This window comes from Gekko japonicus, unplaced genomic scaffold (genome assembly GCF_001447785.1).
Source record: "Gekko japonicus isolate JY-2015 unplaced genomic scaffold, Gekko_japonicus_V1.1 scaffold2174, whole genome shotgun sequence".
Lineage (NCBI taxonomy): Eukaryota > Metazoa > Chordata > Lepidosauria > Squamata > Gekkonidae > Gekko > Gekko japonicus.
This window is the reverse complement of record NW_015167599.1, coordinates 94,103-112,189: the sequence shown is the minus strand read 5'-3', so window position 1 is coordinate 112,189 and position 18,087 is coordinate 94,103. Positions and strand designations below refer to the sequence as shown.

Genomic DNA, 18,087 nt, shown 5'->3' with positions numbered 1-18,087 from the left:
TTTGAAGCTCATTGGGTGATTCTGGGCTAGTCATTCTTTTCATATGGGAGAATCATAGGTGGCACTCCAAATTCCTTAAAGACATCCATATAGTTGTAATTTTTGTGATAACTAAGACTTCAATAATATCCAAAGGAGACCTTGGTCTTTTTTAAAAAATGGCCAATACTGAAAAGAGTACTGGAGTTGCTTATAGGCCAGCATATAGCAATTTAAATGGCTATATGTATCTGATTTTATATTAAGTTTAAAATATGGAATCTTAGGCAATCCCTATTATTTTCATGTGGCAACCAGAGAAATTCAGTTGTTATTGACAAGTCAGAAAGGAAGGCGCACAGAGCAGTGATCTAATGAGCTAAATGAACACTGAATTCAAGTTCCTTCTGGATTTTTATTCTGAGGATATTGGAACCCAACAATCTCATTGTTTGCCTTGTCCCCACTAAATATTTAACTTTTAGGGATGAAATATGTCAAATGACATAAGCCGTAGAACAGAAGAGATTGGAAGCTTGTCCAGTTCAACCCTGTGTATTAAGGGAGAGGTATTTTTGTCCCCAAAATATTGTTGTCAGCATAAACAATATGCTTTAAATAAGTATCTCTTGTAATAAAGCAATAAGAAACTTATTTACATGTGTACATAAACTCTACAGTCACTACACTGAGGTACTTAAATGTAGCCCAAGGGTTATATTCTCTCTGCAGGATTTTAGACATTTTTCCAATGCCATATAATAAACCACTTTTGACTCTTTCTTATGTTGCAGGAGTTGTTTGCCTAAAATATGAGTTTTGAGGAAGGATTTAAAGAAAGTGAGAGAGGTGGCATCACACAAGTGTTCCAAGTATCAGTGATGTAAGGGAGAAAGGGCAGAGTTGTTTGCTGGAGTAGGAAACCCTCAGATCGATGAGGATCGGAGAGCTGAAGAGGCGAAGGTGATGGGTAGAGATGTATCAGAATATGGTGACCTATTAATCCTGTACATTTTGATTACTTGGGGGCGGAGTCCCATCTGACTTACATACCCAGTAGTATCAATGAAATTTTTTCCATGTGTTGGACTTGTACTCAGAGGTAAGTCTTGATTATTCTCCAAACCCTGCACATGCTGCATGTCATTCATGGTGCAAAAAGATGCCACCCTTTGATCTGGAAAAGCAAATAAATATATGCTAAAATAAAATAGCTGTGTACAGATGATTCCAGTATATAAAAACTGTTCAAGAACTCTAAGACATGATCTTTTTATCTGGATCAGTCACAGACAAGGAAACAAGCGTCTGCATCACAGTTTGTTTGTTTTTAAAAAACACCACCATATGGACTTCCAACATATATCTGAAAGCAATCTACTATAGCCTCAGCTCTGCATATATCAAGAAGATTTGGTTTGGCTGAAATTTACAGAAAATTGGAGACCACGACCAATTTCACATTGTAATCAATAAAAATGCAAGCACTTTCCATGTAGGTATCCCCCCCCTCAATTCCATAAAACACTATGGAATCTAGTACAGCAGAACATATTTACTGTGCTGCTGTACTTGAACATACTGCTTAAGTTATTGATTGCTTGCAGACTTGAAGGCCGATATGCTAGTACTACATTATGACCATTACCTTTAGGCATGTAAAGAAGTTAGGATCTTCAAGTATCAACTTATTTACCTAGGATTCACATAATACATGCTTGACTCACTTGTTAGCTACTTGGTTTCCCTAAAGGACATGCAGTGTAGCAGACAAAATATACCCAGTGCTAAAGCATGTCACACATACTGGTACAGAATATGAATAAATGATATTTGAGCCTTTTCCATGCAAAAGATTTATTCCATAATAATAGAGATCATTCATTTATGTATAGATTTCCCTAGGCAGTCCACAGGCTTCTACTGGTCCTGGCCATGACATGCCTAGTCCTTTCACCTTGCAAAGGTCCAAAGCTTGCATATAATCATGCAAACGTGCAAACATATAACAGCATAATGGAAGGTTTTAAAAGAATTAATATCTAACAGTCATCTCCAGACCATCACCTAGAAACGAAGTGTGATGACAGACTGGCTCAAGTTCTTCGTCAGAGTCAAAATCTGAAATAAGATTTAGAATGTTCCTATGAACAACAGAGTTCACCGAACTAATTTTGGAATAGCATAGCTGCTATGTGTGTGTGAGAGAGAAATTCTGGAATATTACTTAGCACCAGTGTTTATTGTGTCATCCTTCTCAAAGCAGTATTGTTCATTGTCACTATATCATGATACCTTTTACAATCAGTGTAAGGAAGAGAAAACATGACTATCAGTTCAAATGATTATAAAAGGAAATGCAGAGAAAGACTGGCCCACCATTTTAAGATGTAATATTTCTATTGGTATACATTTCTCTTTGTTGGATTTCCATACAGTTACATAAAGGACAGTAAACAATGCTAACTATATCCCTATTAGCAGCTTATGATCTCTCTCTAGTTTTAAATCACAAGTTCATATGGGCTACTAAGACAAGAAAATTTCACACTTCATTGGCATCAAGGGGCGGAGGAAGCTCATTAAGACAGCTTCCGGGAAACTCAAAAATGAATTTAATTCTCTCTGGAAAGTAACATATTCATAGCAGAGAAAGGGTTCTACAAGCATCTGCCTTAAAGAAGAATGGAGTAAAAATGCAGATTTGCATATTATATATTTTAATCGTTGCCTGCATTTTTCACTACAATATCATGAGAGAGGATAGAGAAGATGTAGTTATTTATATATATTTTTCCATTTGCCAGATAGGTTATTTTTTCCCATCCCTCTGTTTGTTTATCAATATGTACAGTTACTCATTTTCAGTATATTCAACTGAAGTTGCTTAATTATATGAGTTAGATTTTTATCTTGTAAAAGCCTAAGCATCTGCCTTTGTCTGTGTCATCTCTGTGGCCCTCTTGCACAGGGCACGTTGTGGGGGGACACTCTAGTATTTGAGAAAAAAAAATTTCTCAAACACTAGAGTGTCCCCCCGCAACGTGCCCTGCGCAATGATGTCACCTCCGCATGATGTCATCGTGCTGGGCAGGTTGGCACGGATGGGGCTGCTCGGGGGGGGCTCCCCTGCTGGCCAGCTTGGTGGCAGCAGATTGGAGCCCCAAAAGCAGGGAAAACCCACCCCCATCGAATCCCCAAATTTAGGAACCTGGTCTGTTTCACTGATTGTGAAAGGCAGCAGAAGACTCTGCTCTACAATAAGCAGGCAGCACAAGTCCCGGAAGAAGGAGAGAAACCCCCCCACTGGAACACAGTAAGGACCTGGCAACCGTAACTTGGGGGAGGGAAGGCAAACCATCCCCAAGTGTGTTCAGCATGGTTTCCTGTGAATACTTTCCATTGCCTGTTTAGCACACATGCAGACTAAACTAACAGAAGAGCTCAGGCGAACAAGATATACTTTTATATAAATTGAAAAGCCACCCTCAGGTTACTGAGAAGGTTCAACAACATTAAAAAAGCCCTAAAAATAAAAGTACTTTGTACAGCATCAGTTCTTAGTATAGAACTTTGGGAACATAGGCTGTTGGGTGGAACAATGCACCTACTTAATCTGCATAGTGGGAGGAGTGTATGTCACGAGTTTGCTCACTGAAAAACTCCACAGGTAAAGCATGAGGCCTACTCATTTTTTTGTTAGAGAAGGGAAAGAGGGGAGAGGCTTTTCCGAAGCTCCTGTGTTTGCTCCAAGTAACTGAATTATGGAAATGCCTTAGCTGAAGAAATTTTTGTCTAGTGAGCCCCTCTCTTTATTGAAGTAACTTCTTGTGGAGAAGGTTAGTCCACAGACCATCTTTTTTTGCAGGGGGAAAATAACTTCTTGGTGAGGAGGAAAGCCCTGAGAACTTTGTTTCACATTGGAAGCCTGCTTCTGAGGAACTGCGGCCAAGCCAGCTTCAGCAAGAAAACAGCACTTCTGGGACTACAGGACCCACCTTCTGCTACACAGATTTCCCCAAGGGCAGTACTTTCAAATCCCAGGACACTGGCTGAGAGCTGTGCTCTCAAGAGTAAGGCCCTGATTTCATAGGTCATCACTCATCTTCAGACTCTGGTCCTTTGGTTTGGGAACAGGAAGGAGTTTTGAGGGTGGGGAGTACCATACCCAATGGTGCAAATTGCATTTCCCTCTTTTTCAATAAATACAGTTGTTTGTTTAAACCAAAGAGTTTGAGTGGAAAGGGGGGGGCTTTAAGAATAGGTCCTAGGCCTTAGTTCCAACACCTGGGTTACATTAGGATTGGGTATCAATGATCTTCAATAGTATACAATCTACTAGCCCATCTGAAGTTTCTAAACTGCTCTATCCTTTCAATAAAATATTGACATTATATGACAGATTATCAAAAAACCAAACATGCATCCTTGAAGATAAATAAAGTTGTGTTCTGGAACTGAGCTGTTCTCTCCTCAGTATCTTTTTTATTCATCATAAATGTCCAACTTTCTTAGGCTATAGTCCTAACTACACTGTTACATTAAGATTAGTGGGACTTCCAAGCACACAGTGTGAAACATACAGTAGAGTTTTTAAAATTTCAGTGTGTTAAATTCCATGGATTCAGTTGTGGTATTGTAGTCATAAAAGTTGACAGCTGAGATGTGTCGAAAGGGAGAGTCCTTTACACCAAATTATCTGAGTCTGAATATAATAACTCAGTAGTTCTTAAATGTCATACAATAATCAAATACAATTTCCTACCTCAGATACAATTTCCTGCCTTTTTATTTGGCATGTATAAAATCCATCCATCAGCACATTTCTCCATAACTTAAGTAGCATCAGAGTTTGGGCAGTGCTTCATGCTTTGCTCCCAAGACTAAAACTTAACCTATCTCATTTCATTTTCAAGCTGTAGTAAAAAATGTCCAATATGTTTGTTTACCAAATCAGTTCCCTTAAATTGTTTATTATTAGTGCAGAATAATATAAAACCCTAAACATGTGCGATTTCTGTTGAAAGTTAATTCACTTATTTTAATTGGTTTAATTCATTTGTACCCCGACTTTCTCACCAAAATGGCTTACATTGTTCTCCTGTCTTCCATTTTATCCTCACAACAACCCTATGAAGCAAGTATGAGAGCCTCAAGGCAAGCTTCCATGGCATGAATGGGGATTCAGACTGAGGTCTCCCACATATTAGTCAGCCACTCTTAATCACTATACCACACCGGTTGTCAGTTAAATCAATGATGGGGAGAACTAGAGCCTGTGAACCATGGCATGGATTAAGATCATCTCATTCTTGGATATGGCTCCCATGTACTGCACAGAAGGCTCCTGAAATCTCCTAAAATGAATTTTGAATTCCCATAAGTTTAAAAACAGCTTGGGGTTTGGTGCAAGAGTTATTCAGATACTCTTGGTAATATATGCTATTGTCTCCTAAATTCCCCTCTAGATTCTGGCCTATATTCTTCACGCTTATTAGTTATCTGAACAATACCAGTTAATGGAAAATACGTCAGAAGGCAATACATCTCAAAGGACTGAAAATGAATGTGTCACTCAAAAAGATATTGTGAACATGTATAAAAAGTTATTTTGTCTTCCAACTTTGATTTAAAATTGCACAAGAAAAAAGTTGCAAAACTGAATTATTCAAGGGGGCTTTTCTGTGCAGGTAATAGAGATGCACTGTATAAAATGGTTCTCAGACTTACTTGGATAACTGATTAGGGTCTGTGGTCTATACTGCTGTGTATAGCTGATTCTAAGTAGGATGCTATTATGTAATTTTTGCTGCTTAATGTGTCATGTTAATATTCATGCTATGCTTCAGTTCTTTCTGGTTGATTCCTGACTTCTAAAATCCTAATGCACTGGTTACTTAATGTCCCATTTTGTTGATTGTAGTGACTCGCTAAGTGTAATCTGCCTTGGGTCCCTGTGAGAAATGTGAACTATCAATAACATAAATAAATAAATAAAATAAATACTGAGTAGTTATATATTTTTATGCTTCCTCTGGGATATTAAAAATGACACATTTATCGTATTTATGAAACTATCCTCTAGGGACACAATTTAATGGAGGTACCTGTCAATCTTATTCTGCGCAACTCCTGCCCCTGCTCTTGGTTTTAGCCATTACATTTAATAGTTACTGACAGAAACCTTGTGTTCTACCCCAAAAGTGCCAGTGACTAAATTCGGGACAACTGATTTGATCAATAGGAGAGTTATTGGTAATGAATGAATGTTTATGATACTACTATATCTAATACAACAGTTACACAAATTCTCTCATTACCTTCAAATGCTTGGGCAGCATCTACCAAGTTAGACCAGTCTAGACCTGTGGCTGTGTCTGGAAGGGGCATCAGGCCAGGATCATTGAATCTTGATTTGTCAGATAACGATCCATCTGAGAACCAAAACTCATCTAAGTTTAAGATAAAAATGTGTCTTTAGGAAATATCTTAAATAAGATATAACGTATAAGAATATAATGGCGTTTTAAACTGTAAATATCAAATTTGCAGGAAATATGAGCAATGGACCATCCACATGTTGTTATGCACATCTAGCTGCCAAACTGATTATTCCTCATCTACTCTGCCAACATAAATCACTAATCTGGAGGCATGGGGAGTTCTAATCCTCACCTCCATCACACAAAAAGGGAAGCTGAGAGTGCTAACCATCTCTTTCATGCTCTTGGGCTATAACTACAATTAAGAGAAAGAAAACGGATTGTAGGCACTGTGTGTTCCCTACCCCATCAAGCACCAATCCTCACTGCCCTTTCTAACCCTGATGGCTGTAACAATGGTGAAGAATCACACCTCACTGATTCTAACAGTTGGTTAGTTACATCAAGGCTTGTTCAGAAACAGGGTTTGAAGATCAACTTCTAACTGTGGTTTCAAATCCTGATTATGATGTAAATGCTAGGCTGGTTCCAAACAGGGGTGAGAAAGCTACCCTGGAATGCAAGGACAAAGGGATAGCATTTGCACCCCCTTCCCTGTGTGCCACTCACTGCTGATGCTGCCCCTCCCCCTTCTTCATTGTATTGGCACAGATTCTTGTTGCCAACCCAATTCCCCTATCCACAGGTCAGTGTTTAAAACACTCAGTTGTTAAAGGTCCAGGGATACAGAGCTTTCACAAAGAGTCTATATATGCAGCCACCATACTGTTACCCCCCTTTAGGTCAGAGCAAAGAACATTTTCTTTGCTATGGCTTAAAGGGGAAAGCCCTGGCAGCCTCGTGAATCATGATCAAAAAGAGCATACTGTGACAGGGAGCAGCACTAGTATGAGTAAATGAATGTATGAGTAAATCAATACTAATCAGTATGCTACAGTAAAGACAGTTCTCCACATTCAGTCTTTATAAAAATCTGAAGAATATAACATAACTTTTAGTAGGTTTCCTTGCATCTGAAAATTCACCGAATATCACATTTAACACATAAACTTACGTCTTAGGTTTCCAATACCAGCTGATAAACTTGTTCTAGGAGGTAATGTACTGTGATATGGTGGGGTAGTGCTGAACAAAATGTCATTTGGTAAAGCTTGGTCTAGCATTGAACTTCGCGAACTAGCATATGAAGATCCTCTCCGATTGCTACATATGCTCTCATCAGAAAGAGTGCGATAGAGTATTCTTCTTGGTGATAGGTTGCCATAAAATGAGAACTAAACATTTCAGAAAAGTAAATTAGTTAATAAATTTGAACATATGTCCTATTTTAGTTGCAATAATAGCTCATATACTATGTCCTGATATGAGTTGACTTTTCACTGACATCTATTTACACTGGTAACTAGTAACATCCACTGTTTGAGTCTTGTTGGTCTTAAAGGTGCCACTGGACTCAACCTTTGTTCTCAGACCAACACAGCTACCAACCTGAATCTATCCACTGTATCAATCACTGTAGGTGCACCTGGGCTTGTAAACTTGTATACCTGAAGTGGCTACCACAGGGTACAGGCCAACTTTACGTTCCTTCAGGGGCAGAAAGATAATGGGAGTTAATTGGTGTAATTAAAATCATCCTGAACCATGTGGGAGGCAATTCAGACAAGTACATTCTCTATTTATTTATGTAAAACATTTATATAGCCACCTTTTTGTAGGGGGGGGACAACTGAGAATCAATACAGTCAACAGATTAAAAACCGTATAACACTGAGAAAAGTTAAACCATCAAACTCCATTTAAATTGTTTCAAGCTGCCCACAAAAACCCTGCAACTGACATCCATAAAAGATCGCAGCCCCTAAGAAGCAGACTATAGAAACCATCAAGAGACTCCAAAGGCTGTCTTCAAATGTTCTGTCTTACAGCCCTTATGGAATTACAGAAAAGACTGGGACTTTCTAAATTCTTCTGGAAGGCTATTCCACAGGCACAGAGACAACCCATGAATAGGCGGCAATGGAATGTACCTTAACAGGATTGAGGATAACTAGCAGCTACTACCGTGCTGAGCAAACTTTTTTTGTAGAAAAAGCCCAGCAGGAACTCATTAGCATAATAGGCCACACCCTGACACCACAGCTCATTAGCATATTAGGCCGCAGCCCCCTATTGCCAGAAGTGTGGTCATCCAGCCACACCCACCTTTTGCTTCTTATTCTGTTTACCTTGTTTGTTGTCAAAACCCAGGGCCTTTTTTTGTAGCAGGGACTCCTTTGCAGTAGGCCACACACGCCTACTGTAGCCAATCCTAATGAGTTTCTGCTGTTGGGTGTGGCCTATTATGCTAATGAGCTCCTGCTGGGTGTGGCCAACTCAGGAGCCAGCCGGAACTCCGTTCCTGTGCGTTCCTGCCCCAAAATAGCCCTGGTGCTGAGTAAAGGTGCATAGGCTCACAATGGGAGAGATGATTCTTCAGCCATGTGAGCCTTAAGTTGTGAAGGGCTTTAAAGCATATTGAACTGGACTTGAAAACTAACAGGTAGCCTATGCAAAGGTCACAAGATAGCAGTAATATGATCCCTGCAGCCTGTCCCTGAAAACAGATGGGCTTAGGGTTGCCAAGTCCTTACTGTATGTAGAGCGGGGGAGTCCAGCGCTGCTTCGGGAGTCCATGCGCGTGCGCCGCAATTACGTCACCAGGAAGTGACGCAATCATGTCGGGCACATTGGGGGTGGGGCCACAATCATCCGAGGGAAAACCATAGTTTTTCCTCGGATGATTGTGGCCCCGCCCCCAACGTTGCCGACATGATTGCGTCACTTCCGGGTGACGTGCTGACGCTGGGCATGTCGCGTGCTTTGGGGGTGGGGTTCCCCTCGGGGCCCGATCTGCCGGCGGCGGGTAATGGGCCTCTCAGGCGGGGGTTTCCCCGCCCCCTGGGGGGACTTGGCAGCCCATAATTTCGAAACAGTCTTCAAGGGCAGCCTACATAGACCATATTATAATAATAAAGCCTGGAGATTATAAATGGATAGGTACCCAGATTGTTCCATGTTCTGGTTGCAGCGGTGTTAATAAGACTATGTCTGAAATATGTCATCAAGTGTTAAATCCTTTGTGGGCACAAGTACACACAGGTAAGTGTTGATGGTTCATGGGGTGGTTAAAGAACTAAATAACTTTATATATTTCTAAGAAATTGGCCCAAAGAATCCTTTTCTTTTCCTATATGTGGCTGATTCCAGTCATTTGTGCACAATTCTTAAACTGTTCAAATTTCTCAAATGGTTACTTATTCTCCCCTGCCCCCAGTAAATCTGTCCCAGAATGTCTGGGGACACTCCAAAGTGTGATTCAACATGGCCAGAGAGTCATACTTGGAAAGAAAGATTGGCAACTCCTCTCTCTACAAGTGGAAGTGCTTTTTGCACAGGACTTTTAAAATTTTCGCCAATGTTTGAAAATGTGCAGGATTGTGACATATGCTATAAATCTCAGATGAATTTCAGGAATGTCCAAAAACGGACATACACCAGTAAATGCTCACAATAACATTTACTCAGTTTTGGGACATTTGCTAATAAATGTTAGCATTCCCCAAATAAATTATGTACATTTTCTATATCATAAATGCAAAAAACATGCATGCCTGTGACTGACCATCTCACAGGGACTCCCAAAATTAAAACTGATATACATGCAGTCCAAACAATCTTTATAAAGTGGAAAATCTAGAAACAATATACTTGTATGCTTCTCCCTTAAAACAGTGAGTATAAAGTAAAAATGACAATACATTCTATTCTTGTAAAAACGTTTACATTTTGGCTGAAAGTTGAAATAGTTTGACATCTTAATTAGAGCTTTGAAAGTTTGGGGGGAACCTGGGAAAACTCAGAAAAAAAGATTTTCCCTGAAGACTCTACCCCCCCCCCATTTTTTTCAACAGAAAAAAATTAGAAAGTTTGTTGTTGTTCAGTCGCACAGTCGAGTCCGACTCTTCGCGACCCCATGGACCAGATCACGCCAGACCTTCTGGTCTTCCTCCGTCCTCTGAAGTTTGCTCAACTTCATGTTCATTGCATCGATGACACTGTCTAACCATCTCATCCTTTGCCGTCCCCGTCTTCTTTGACCTTCAGTCTTTCCCAGCATCAGGGTCTTCTCCAGTGAGTGCTCCCTTCTCATTTGGTGGCCAAAGTATTTGAGCTTCAGTTTCATTATCTGGCCTTCCAGGGAACAGTCAGGGTTGATTTCTTTTAGGATTGACTGATTTGATCTTCTTGCAGTCCAAGGGACTCTCAAGAGTCTTCTCCAGCAAAATAGTTTAAAAAAAAATCTATTCCTCAGCGCTTGGCCTTCCTTATAGTCCAACTCTCGCAGCCATACATGACTACTGGGAATACCATTGCTTTAGAAAGTTTAGGGAGCTCTAAAAAGAAAACTATGAAATATTTTCCATTTTGGTATAAATAAAATAATTGTTAAGAGAAGTTGTTACTGGCTCTAAATGTGTAGTATGAAGACAATCTACACATTTGTTGATAGTATTTCCTATGTGTAATATAGACATATACAACATGTTTTGCTGATTGTTTAGATGTGACTAGTTTTGTACACAATTAACATGCTATACTGTGTATGATAATATACTACTGAAGATTTCAGTGTTATAAAGTTTATCTCAGTATCCAAATATGGTGCTTGTCCTGGTATGACTGTATGAGACTCTTTGTCCAATAATAATACAATTCATTTTATATACTACAAAATTTGCATTTTTCTATTTTCATATTTTAGTTTTTCCAGCCTCTAAATGGTAAAAATGAAGGTACATGTGCTAAGATAGCACAGGATACTGCAGTTTGCAGCTTTCTCTCCAGTATTGGATATATTTGCAATTTACTTATAGAAAACCAAGACATTTATACTCTTAAATTCCATATCAATTAGTACAATTATCTATCCTAATTAAGTTACAAATGATGCATTTTATATTGTTAAAGAAGAAAAATAAGTTCAGGGTTGATAGAAAAGTTAGTATATTTTTCAATTTTTTTAAAAAGAAAAAAATCTTAAATGATGTCTTTATAATTTCCATTAATTTTACATCTATAATCTCAATTACTAAAAAGGGGGATATTTTAACACCTGATAATGCAAACTTGCAGTGTGGTTTATGTGGTAACAAAGGCTAGTACTTAAACACAGAGTAAGCAATGTTCCATTCACCTGCCTATTTTCTCCCCATGGGGAAATTGTTCAGAGTGGGAAGGGGGAAGAGAGATTGGTAAAAGCTGTAAGGAAAAAAGGCTGAACCAGCAGTCTTAATCCAGGCTGAGCCTCCTATGACTGCTCTTAGTATTAAAAAAAAGACCTGCAGATATCCCACAGCCACATCTAGTTTACCAATTAAGAGTAGACCTTTTAAGAAGAGGTATACTAAAGCTATGCAATATAACCTATAGTGTGCTAGGATTTATAGCCATGTTTTAAAGGATACTTATTATCTAAATTACTACTATCAGTATACATTGTTTCCTAAATTCTGAACAGTGATATCAATTGATTGTTTGACATAATTGCAGTGGGGGGGAAAGTACCTAACCTTTCGTCTGCCCTCCTCCACAGAGACGGTCTCTGGCAACATCAGCTTCAGAAACTCTTCTTTGGACAAGACATGCTGGCTTTCAGGAGCTGTATTCCTTACTGAGGCTTGAAGTTGACTTGAAGACAGCCTCACAACATCATTATATAATCTGAAGAAACAATTGGTTGTTTATTATTTATTTATTTCATTAGGCTTTTATACCACCCTCCCCACATGCAGGCTCAGGGCAGTTTACCATTAGCTTAACATTTTCATGGATATTCTTTTTACAGTGCTCTGCTAGTTGCATTTTTCTTAATCTCTAAACAATTTAAAAATTAATCTCAGTTTTGGGATGACACTCATTGAAGAAATTAGGGTTGCCAGCCTCCAGGTGGGGCCTGGAGATCCCCTGCTTTCACAACTGATCTCCAGCTGATAGAGATCAGCTCCCCTGGAGAAAATGGCTGCTTTGAAGGGTGGACTCTATGGCATTGTGCCATGCTGAGGCCCCTCCCCTCCCCCAAACCCCACCCTCTCCTGGATCCACCCCCAAAGTCTCCTGGTATTTTCCCAACCCAGACCTGGCAACCCTAGAAGAAATTGAGCTCCTGATGACTCTGAGTAGAAAACGTGCCACATAATTATTTTTCTAATCAAAATGGGCATCATCATCTTATCCTCAAAGACTACTAGTACACTCCCCTATTACCCTGCTCCTTACTTGGACTGGCATTAAGGATTGCCAAATCTGGGTATAGATTCTACCATCCAAAGCAGCAATTTCCTCCAGACGAACTGATATCTGTTATCAGGAGATGAGCTGTAATTCCAGGAGGGTTCCAGGTCCCATCCGGAGGTTGGTAACCCTAACTGGCATTTTCATTCAATCACAGATCCAAATATTTAACATCTCTTAAAGAAACTGATATAGTGGCATAAATCCCACCTTCTTCCATACAGTCTTTTTCCAGCCTAAGAAACCTTCCTTTAACGTAAGTGACTCTTCGTAGCTCTTTGTTGGAAAAAGTGCCACAAGGCTCCGTAAGGTGGAGGAAAGTTTCAAATTTTAGCTAGTTGAGTGGTAGATCCACTCCACTGAATACAGATTGTTGATAATAGACTGATAGTTGCATAAGAATTACCAGTGATAGTTCCCTTGTAATCTCTGTTCTATTTCATAAGCATATATTATTGTAAAAAATTAAAAATTGTTCAGAACAACAGGGCGCCTTTTTACATAACCACATAAATTGTGTACAACAAAGGAAAAGCAAACTAAACTCTTTTTATTTTGCAAATTTTACAAATGCAATGGTTGTGAACCTCCAGGTGGGGCCTGGAGATCTCCTGAAGTAGAGGTGTTCTTCAGATTAGTTCCCCTGGAGAAAATGGCAGCTTCAGAGGGTGGATTCTATGGCATTATACCCTCCCTAAACCCCACCCTCCCCAGATTCCATCTCCAAATCTTCAAGAATTTCTTGCCTTGGAGCTGGCAATCTTACAAATACATCCTGAAAACTGGAAATTACTAATTATTAGTGTATCCAGGGGTCATTTCGTAGAAAAAGAGGTGCAGGAGCTCATTAGCATAACTCATTAGCGTACCTTATTTGCATATGCCACACACCCTGACATCACCGGAAGTGTGTCAGAAGGCAACACCCACCGCTCAGGTTCCACTGGACTGTTTTGGATTGCTAGCTATTGGGGGGGGGGGAACGTGCAGATCTGCCCTCACAGAGGAGGGAGAGCTTGTACCTGAATAAAACTTGGTCTTAGGTGCTACTGGACTGTTTATGACTGTGGGGCTGGGGGGGCTCTGCAACTTACCTGGCTGCTTCTTGCTCTGACTGAAGGCTGCTGGGAGCAGGGGGTGGGGCTTGTTACATGTGCTCGTCCCTTGGGCTCTTTACTGCCGGAGTTTCGCTCCTGTGCGCTCCTGCAGGAAATGACCCCTGCATACACCTAAGACTAATAACTGCTAAAGGCAGCATAATTCACTATCATATCCTGATCAGAGAGGAAAATGGGTTTTGTGATACCACAATGTAATTTTTCATGAATTACATCTATGCTGCTAGTGAGTGACCTCTCTAACTGCTTTGATGCAGAACAAACAGGAGGCAGGAGACTCATGGGCAGCTGACCTGCCTGACGAATGACTACATCTTCCAAGCCCTTTGGAGCTATTACTGAGTTTTCATTTTCTTTCTTTCTTTAGACTGCTCCCTTTCTAATTTCAAAAAATATTATCCTAAACAAAACTTACTCTTGACATTCAGAAGATTCAGATTCCTCAGGTGTAGGGCTGCCTTCTGATTTTTTCCAGCCAATGACATATTTGCTTATTGCTCCTTGTCTAGGGTAGCATTTTGCTATTGAGCCAGAGATCTGTTGACTACTATTTTGAGACACTATGTATACTTTGGAGGTATCTAAAGATCCACTGTTTTTGAGACCATGTGCTGAAGGACTTCCTGAATGATGTGACCCACTAGAAGTAGAAAAAAATACAAACACAAACCAATACCAAAAAAATCTTGCAGCACCTTAAAAACTACTAAAATGACAGTGACATAAGGAAGAGCTAGAGCTCATCAGATGCATCAAGTACTACATTCAGTCACCAGATTATATACACAAATATAGAGAGAAAATGGGTGGGGGAGGGTGGAGATATAAAGAAAGGCCAGAAGGTGCACTATACACATTCCACTGCAGAGATCAGATGATAACACCATTCAAAGGGACAGATGAGTTAATCAGAGTGGGTGTTAACCACTCCCAGTTGATGAATTACAAAAGTAGGATAAATATAAATAGTGTATATGACTTTGAAAGGAAGGACAATTAGGCTGCAAAGGAGCATATCCATACTCCTGTTCCTGTGCCACTCGCTGCTGCCACCCCCACCCCCCCAAGCCTTGCTCATCCCTGTTTCCACTAATCATGCCTGCACAAGCACAGGTATTGACAGCACTCAGACTGGGACCCCACTCCATCACTGAAACTAGGATTGCCAGGTCCTCCCTGGCCACTAGCAAGGGGGTTTTTTTTGCCAGCTCTAGGTTGGGAAACTCCTGGAGATTTGGAGGTGGAGCCTGGGGATGACAGGGACCTCAGTGGGGTACAGTGCCATAGAGTCCATACTCCAAAGCATCCTCTTTCTCCAAGGAAACTGATATCTGTCATCTGGAGATGAGATGTAATTCCAGGGGATCCCCAGGTCCCACCTGAAGTCTGACATCTCTATCTGAAACTCCCACTCCCCCCATTTCTCTTCCAAGCCATGCTTTAAGAAGAAGAAGATATTGGATTTATACCCCGCCCTTCACTTGGAGTCTCAGAGCGGCTTACAAACTCTTTTCCCTTCCCCTCCCCACAACAGACATCCTGTGAGGTGGGTGGGGCTGAGAGAACTCTGACACAAACTGCTCTTTCAGGAACAGCTGTGCCAGAGCTTGGGACTGACCCAAGGTCACATCAGCAGGTGCAAGTGGAGGAGTGGGGAATCAAACCCGGTTCTCCCAGATTAGAGTCCGCACACTTAACCACTACACCAAACTGGCTCTCATGGAATACTCATGGAAGGACATGGGAAAAAGTCCTTTAAAGGGGACTACAATACCCCATATCATTTTAAAAGTTGAGCTTAGCTCCACCCCCCTTCCCATGATGGGTATAAGTTAACAATTGGACCGACATGCCATTAGCCGCCAACCCGCAAGTCCCCCTTTAAATTGGAGAGAAAAAACAGGTTGCTATTCTCCAGATAAAAGTCATAAATCATACTTGGAATGAACCCAGAATTATGCTGGGGCTTCCTGTGTTCCATGCAGGGAAAAATCCCCTATGGAAACAGCCTTCCTTATTGTAGAGAGCTACCCGTTTCTAGTCGCTTTTGAGTCCAACAGCAGATGTTCTCACCTCTCTGGAATTTTTAAATAGTCTCCCCCCCCCCATGATTTATTTTGAAGAGGTTTATTTCCTACTTTAGTGCCAAATTCTACAGCAATGCAATTTTAGTTACAACAAAAGCAAATCCACATATTAACAACTATATGATCACCCATATTGAAGAAAATCACCTACCTGGAATGTGAAGATATTTCACTGAGGTCTCCCATACTGCCATCACCCGTATGACTGCTAGAAATTGCAGAAGCATAGCTGTGAACAGTATACACTTTTGTTTGCTCATCATCTGGTCCAGCAGTTTCAGAAGATTCAGTCCACTGATCAGTACGACCATGTATCCCGGACCGGCTTCCAGACAGGTGCAAAGGAGTCAAAATTGGGGCGGGCATACAGGGAGCAGTATCAATTCCACTGTCAGTAGAAGCTCCTTTGCTATAAATTAATCCAAGCAAGTCAGTATCCATTAGGTCTCCAGAGCCAAAATGCTTGTCATCACTGTTGCTAGATGTATTACTGGACAGAGTATTACTGCTGGAATGGCTGGAACAGTTTTTGTCTCCAATCTTTAAAGAAATATTTTACAACACAATTATATTTCATGTTATTCAGAGTTTTCACAAATGGTGGATGCAAACTTTGTCACATTATTTTTAGAAGTACCAAATAAAACTAGCACAGACACTAGGCTATGCAACTAGTATTGTTACACATATGGATAGAGTCATTAGTATTGTTATCAATACATCTGAAAAGCAGACTGGATTTTTTCCCACTGCATATGAGATGAGACTACATGATATTAGGCACAGTGAATTCCATTCAGACATATACCCAGCTATTCATATTATATTACGAAATCCTGGTTATTATTGACAGAGATTTTCTAAATGCTTCTAAATAACTGAACAGAAGTTGCTACTAGTGGCTTTTTACAGACGAATTAATGCTTTTCATATAGCTGCCGAGCTTCTGTCTGTGTATTCTTTGGACAGCCCTGACTTAAGAAATAAATCTGTTCATATGAGGCTACAGAGCTGGGTTAAAAGTAAGCTTGAAGCATAACAGCGCTCATATCAGAAGTGTGGGCAAATCTGAGATGATTTCCACACTCAAGCAGGAGTGATGCTGAGGATGACTACAGATCATTGCTATTTAGCTGGGTCTCCCAAAAGATGAAACACTGGTGGCCCTGACTGGTTTTTCCAGGGGCTACTGTATACCAGGTGATTCGATCCCCACAAAAGGAAAGAGCCAGAAGATCGTATGGATACACTATGCCTTTGAACTGGCCCACCAGAGTGAAGTCAACAGTTGCCTAGAAGGATTCAGACTGGTCTTTCACAAACAGATGCTCTCAAGTCATACAGCAAACTGTTTTTGTAACTCAAGGAAGTTTCAAAAGCAGTTTGTAGCAGTGAGCTATCGTTCCATGGGGGAAAATACTTCTGAATGTGCATACAGTAGTTCTTTGGTCTGTTGCCAATTAAGTGTAAATGTTCTAAAATAAAACAAAAACAAATAAAACAGCATCAAAACATCCTGTTTTAATTTAAAATACAGATTATAGAAGGTTCTAACTGTAATTCGGTTATTGTTTTGTAAAAGGGGAGACAGTGCTGAAAAGAGTGTGACTGGCTGAAGAAGGAGAGAGTGAGAGGTCTGCAGGACATCAAGAGTCTTCCCAGATATAAAACAGCTAGCTTGGGGATAAGATGCAGGAGAGCCTTGTGAGAATGTTGCCTCTCAGATGGCAAAGACAGCACTTGCCTCTGGCCACCAGGTTGAATCCAGACTAAATTTGTCATCAGTGGAAGGGAACTATGCAGCCTGCCCCCTCCCACTGCAGCCCACTAATCTCCCCAAGATGCTGCTCCTGGGGAATGGGGACCCCCCAGGAAAAGCATGAGGAAGGCCTGCTACAAGAATGGGGGAATCAGTGAAAACTGCCAATTTAGCCTGTATCCAACCCTTTACCTTTTCTGTTATCTAGATGAGCAGGGATCAGCACTGGCAGTGCTCTTAACAGGCTGTAGGAATAAAACAGACTGAAAAAGCAAATTTGACGGACACTCTTTTGTTTTATTCACAAAATCCCAGGCTCAAGTCATAGCTGAAGGGAAGGGGAAAGGGCTAGAAATGTAAATTAGGGA

At 40.5% G+C, this 18,087-nt stretch overlaps 1 protein-coding gene across 2 annotated transcripts in view; it reads right to left on the bottom strand.

Moving 5' to 3' along the window:
* The window catches only part of SIPA1L2 (signal-induced proliferation-associated 1 like 2), a 104,055-nt gene that overhangs the window by 13,443 nt on the left and 72,525 nt on the right, over positions 1-18,087 (bottom strand). For both annotated transcript variants that reach the window (XM_015413989.1, XM_015413990.1), the window contains 7 exons: positions 16,112-16,500; positions 14,289-14,513; positions 12,035-12,185; positions 7,477-7,696; positions 6,300-6,431; positions 2,047-2,100; positions 1,033-1,156 (listed from right to left, as the gene is read on the bottom strand). In XM_015413989.1, coding sequence (XP_015269475.1) covers positions 1,033-1,156; positions 2,047-2,100; positions 6,300-6,431; positions 7,477-7,696; positions 12,035-12,185; positions 14,289-14,513; positions 16,112-16,500 — 1,295 coding nt within the window. The remainder of the gene's footprint in view (positions 1-1,032; positions 1,157-2,046; positions 2,101-6,299; positions 6,432-7,476; positions 7,697-12,034; positions 12,186-14,288; positions 14,514-16,111; positions 16,501-18,087) is intronic.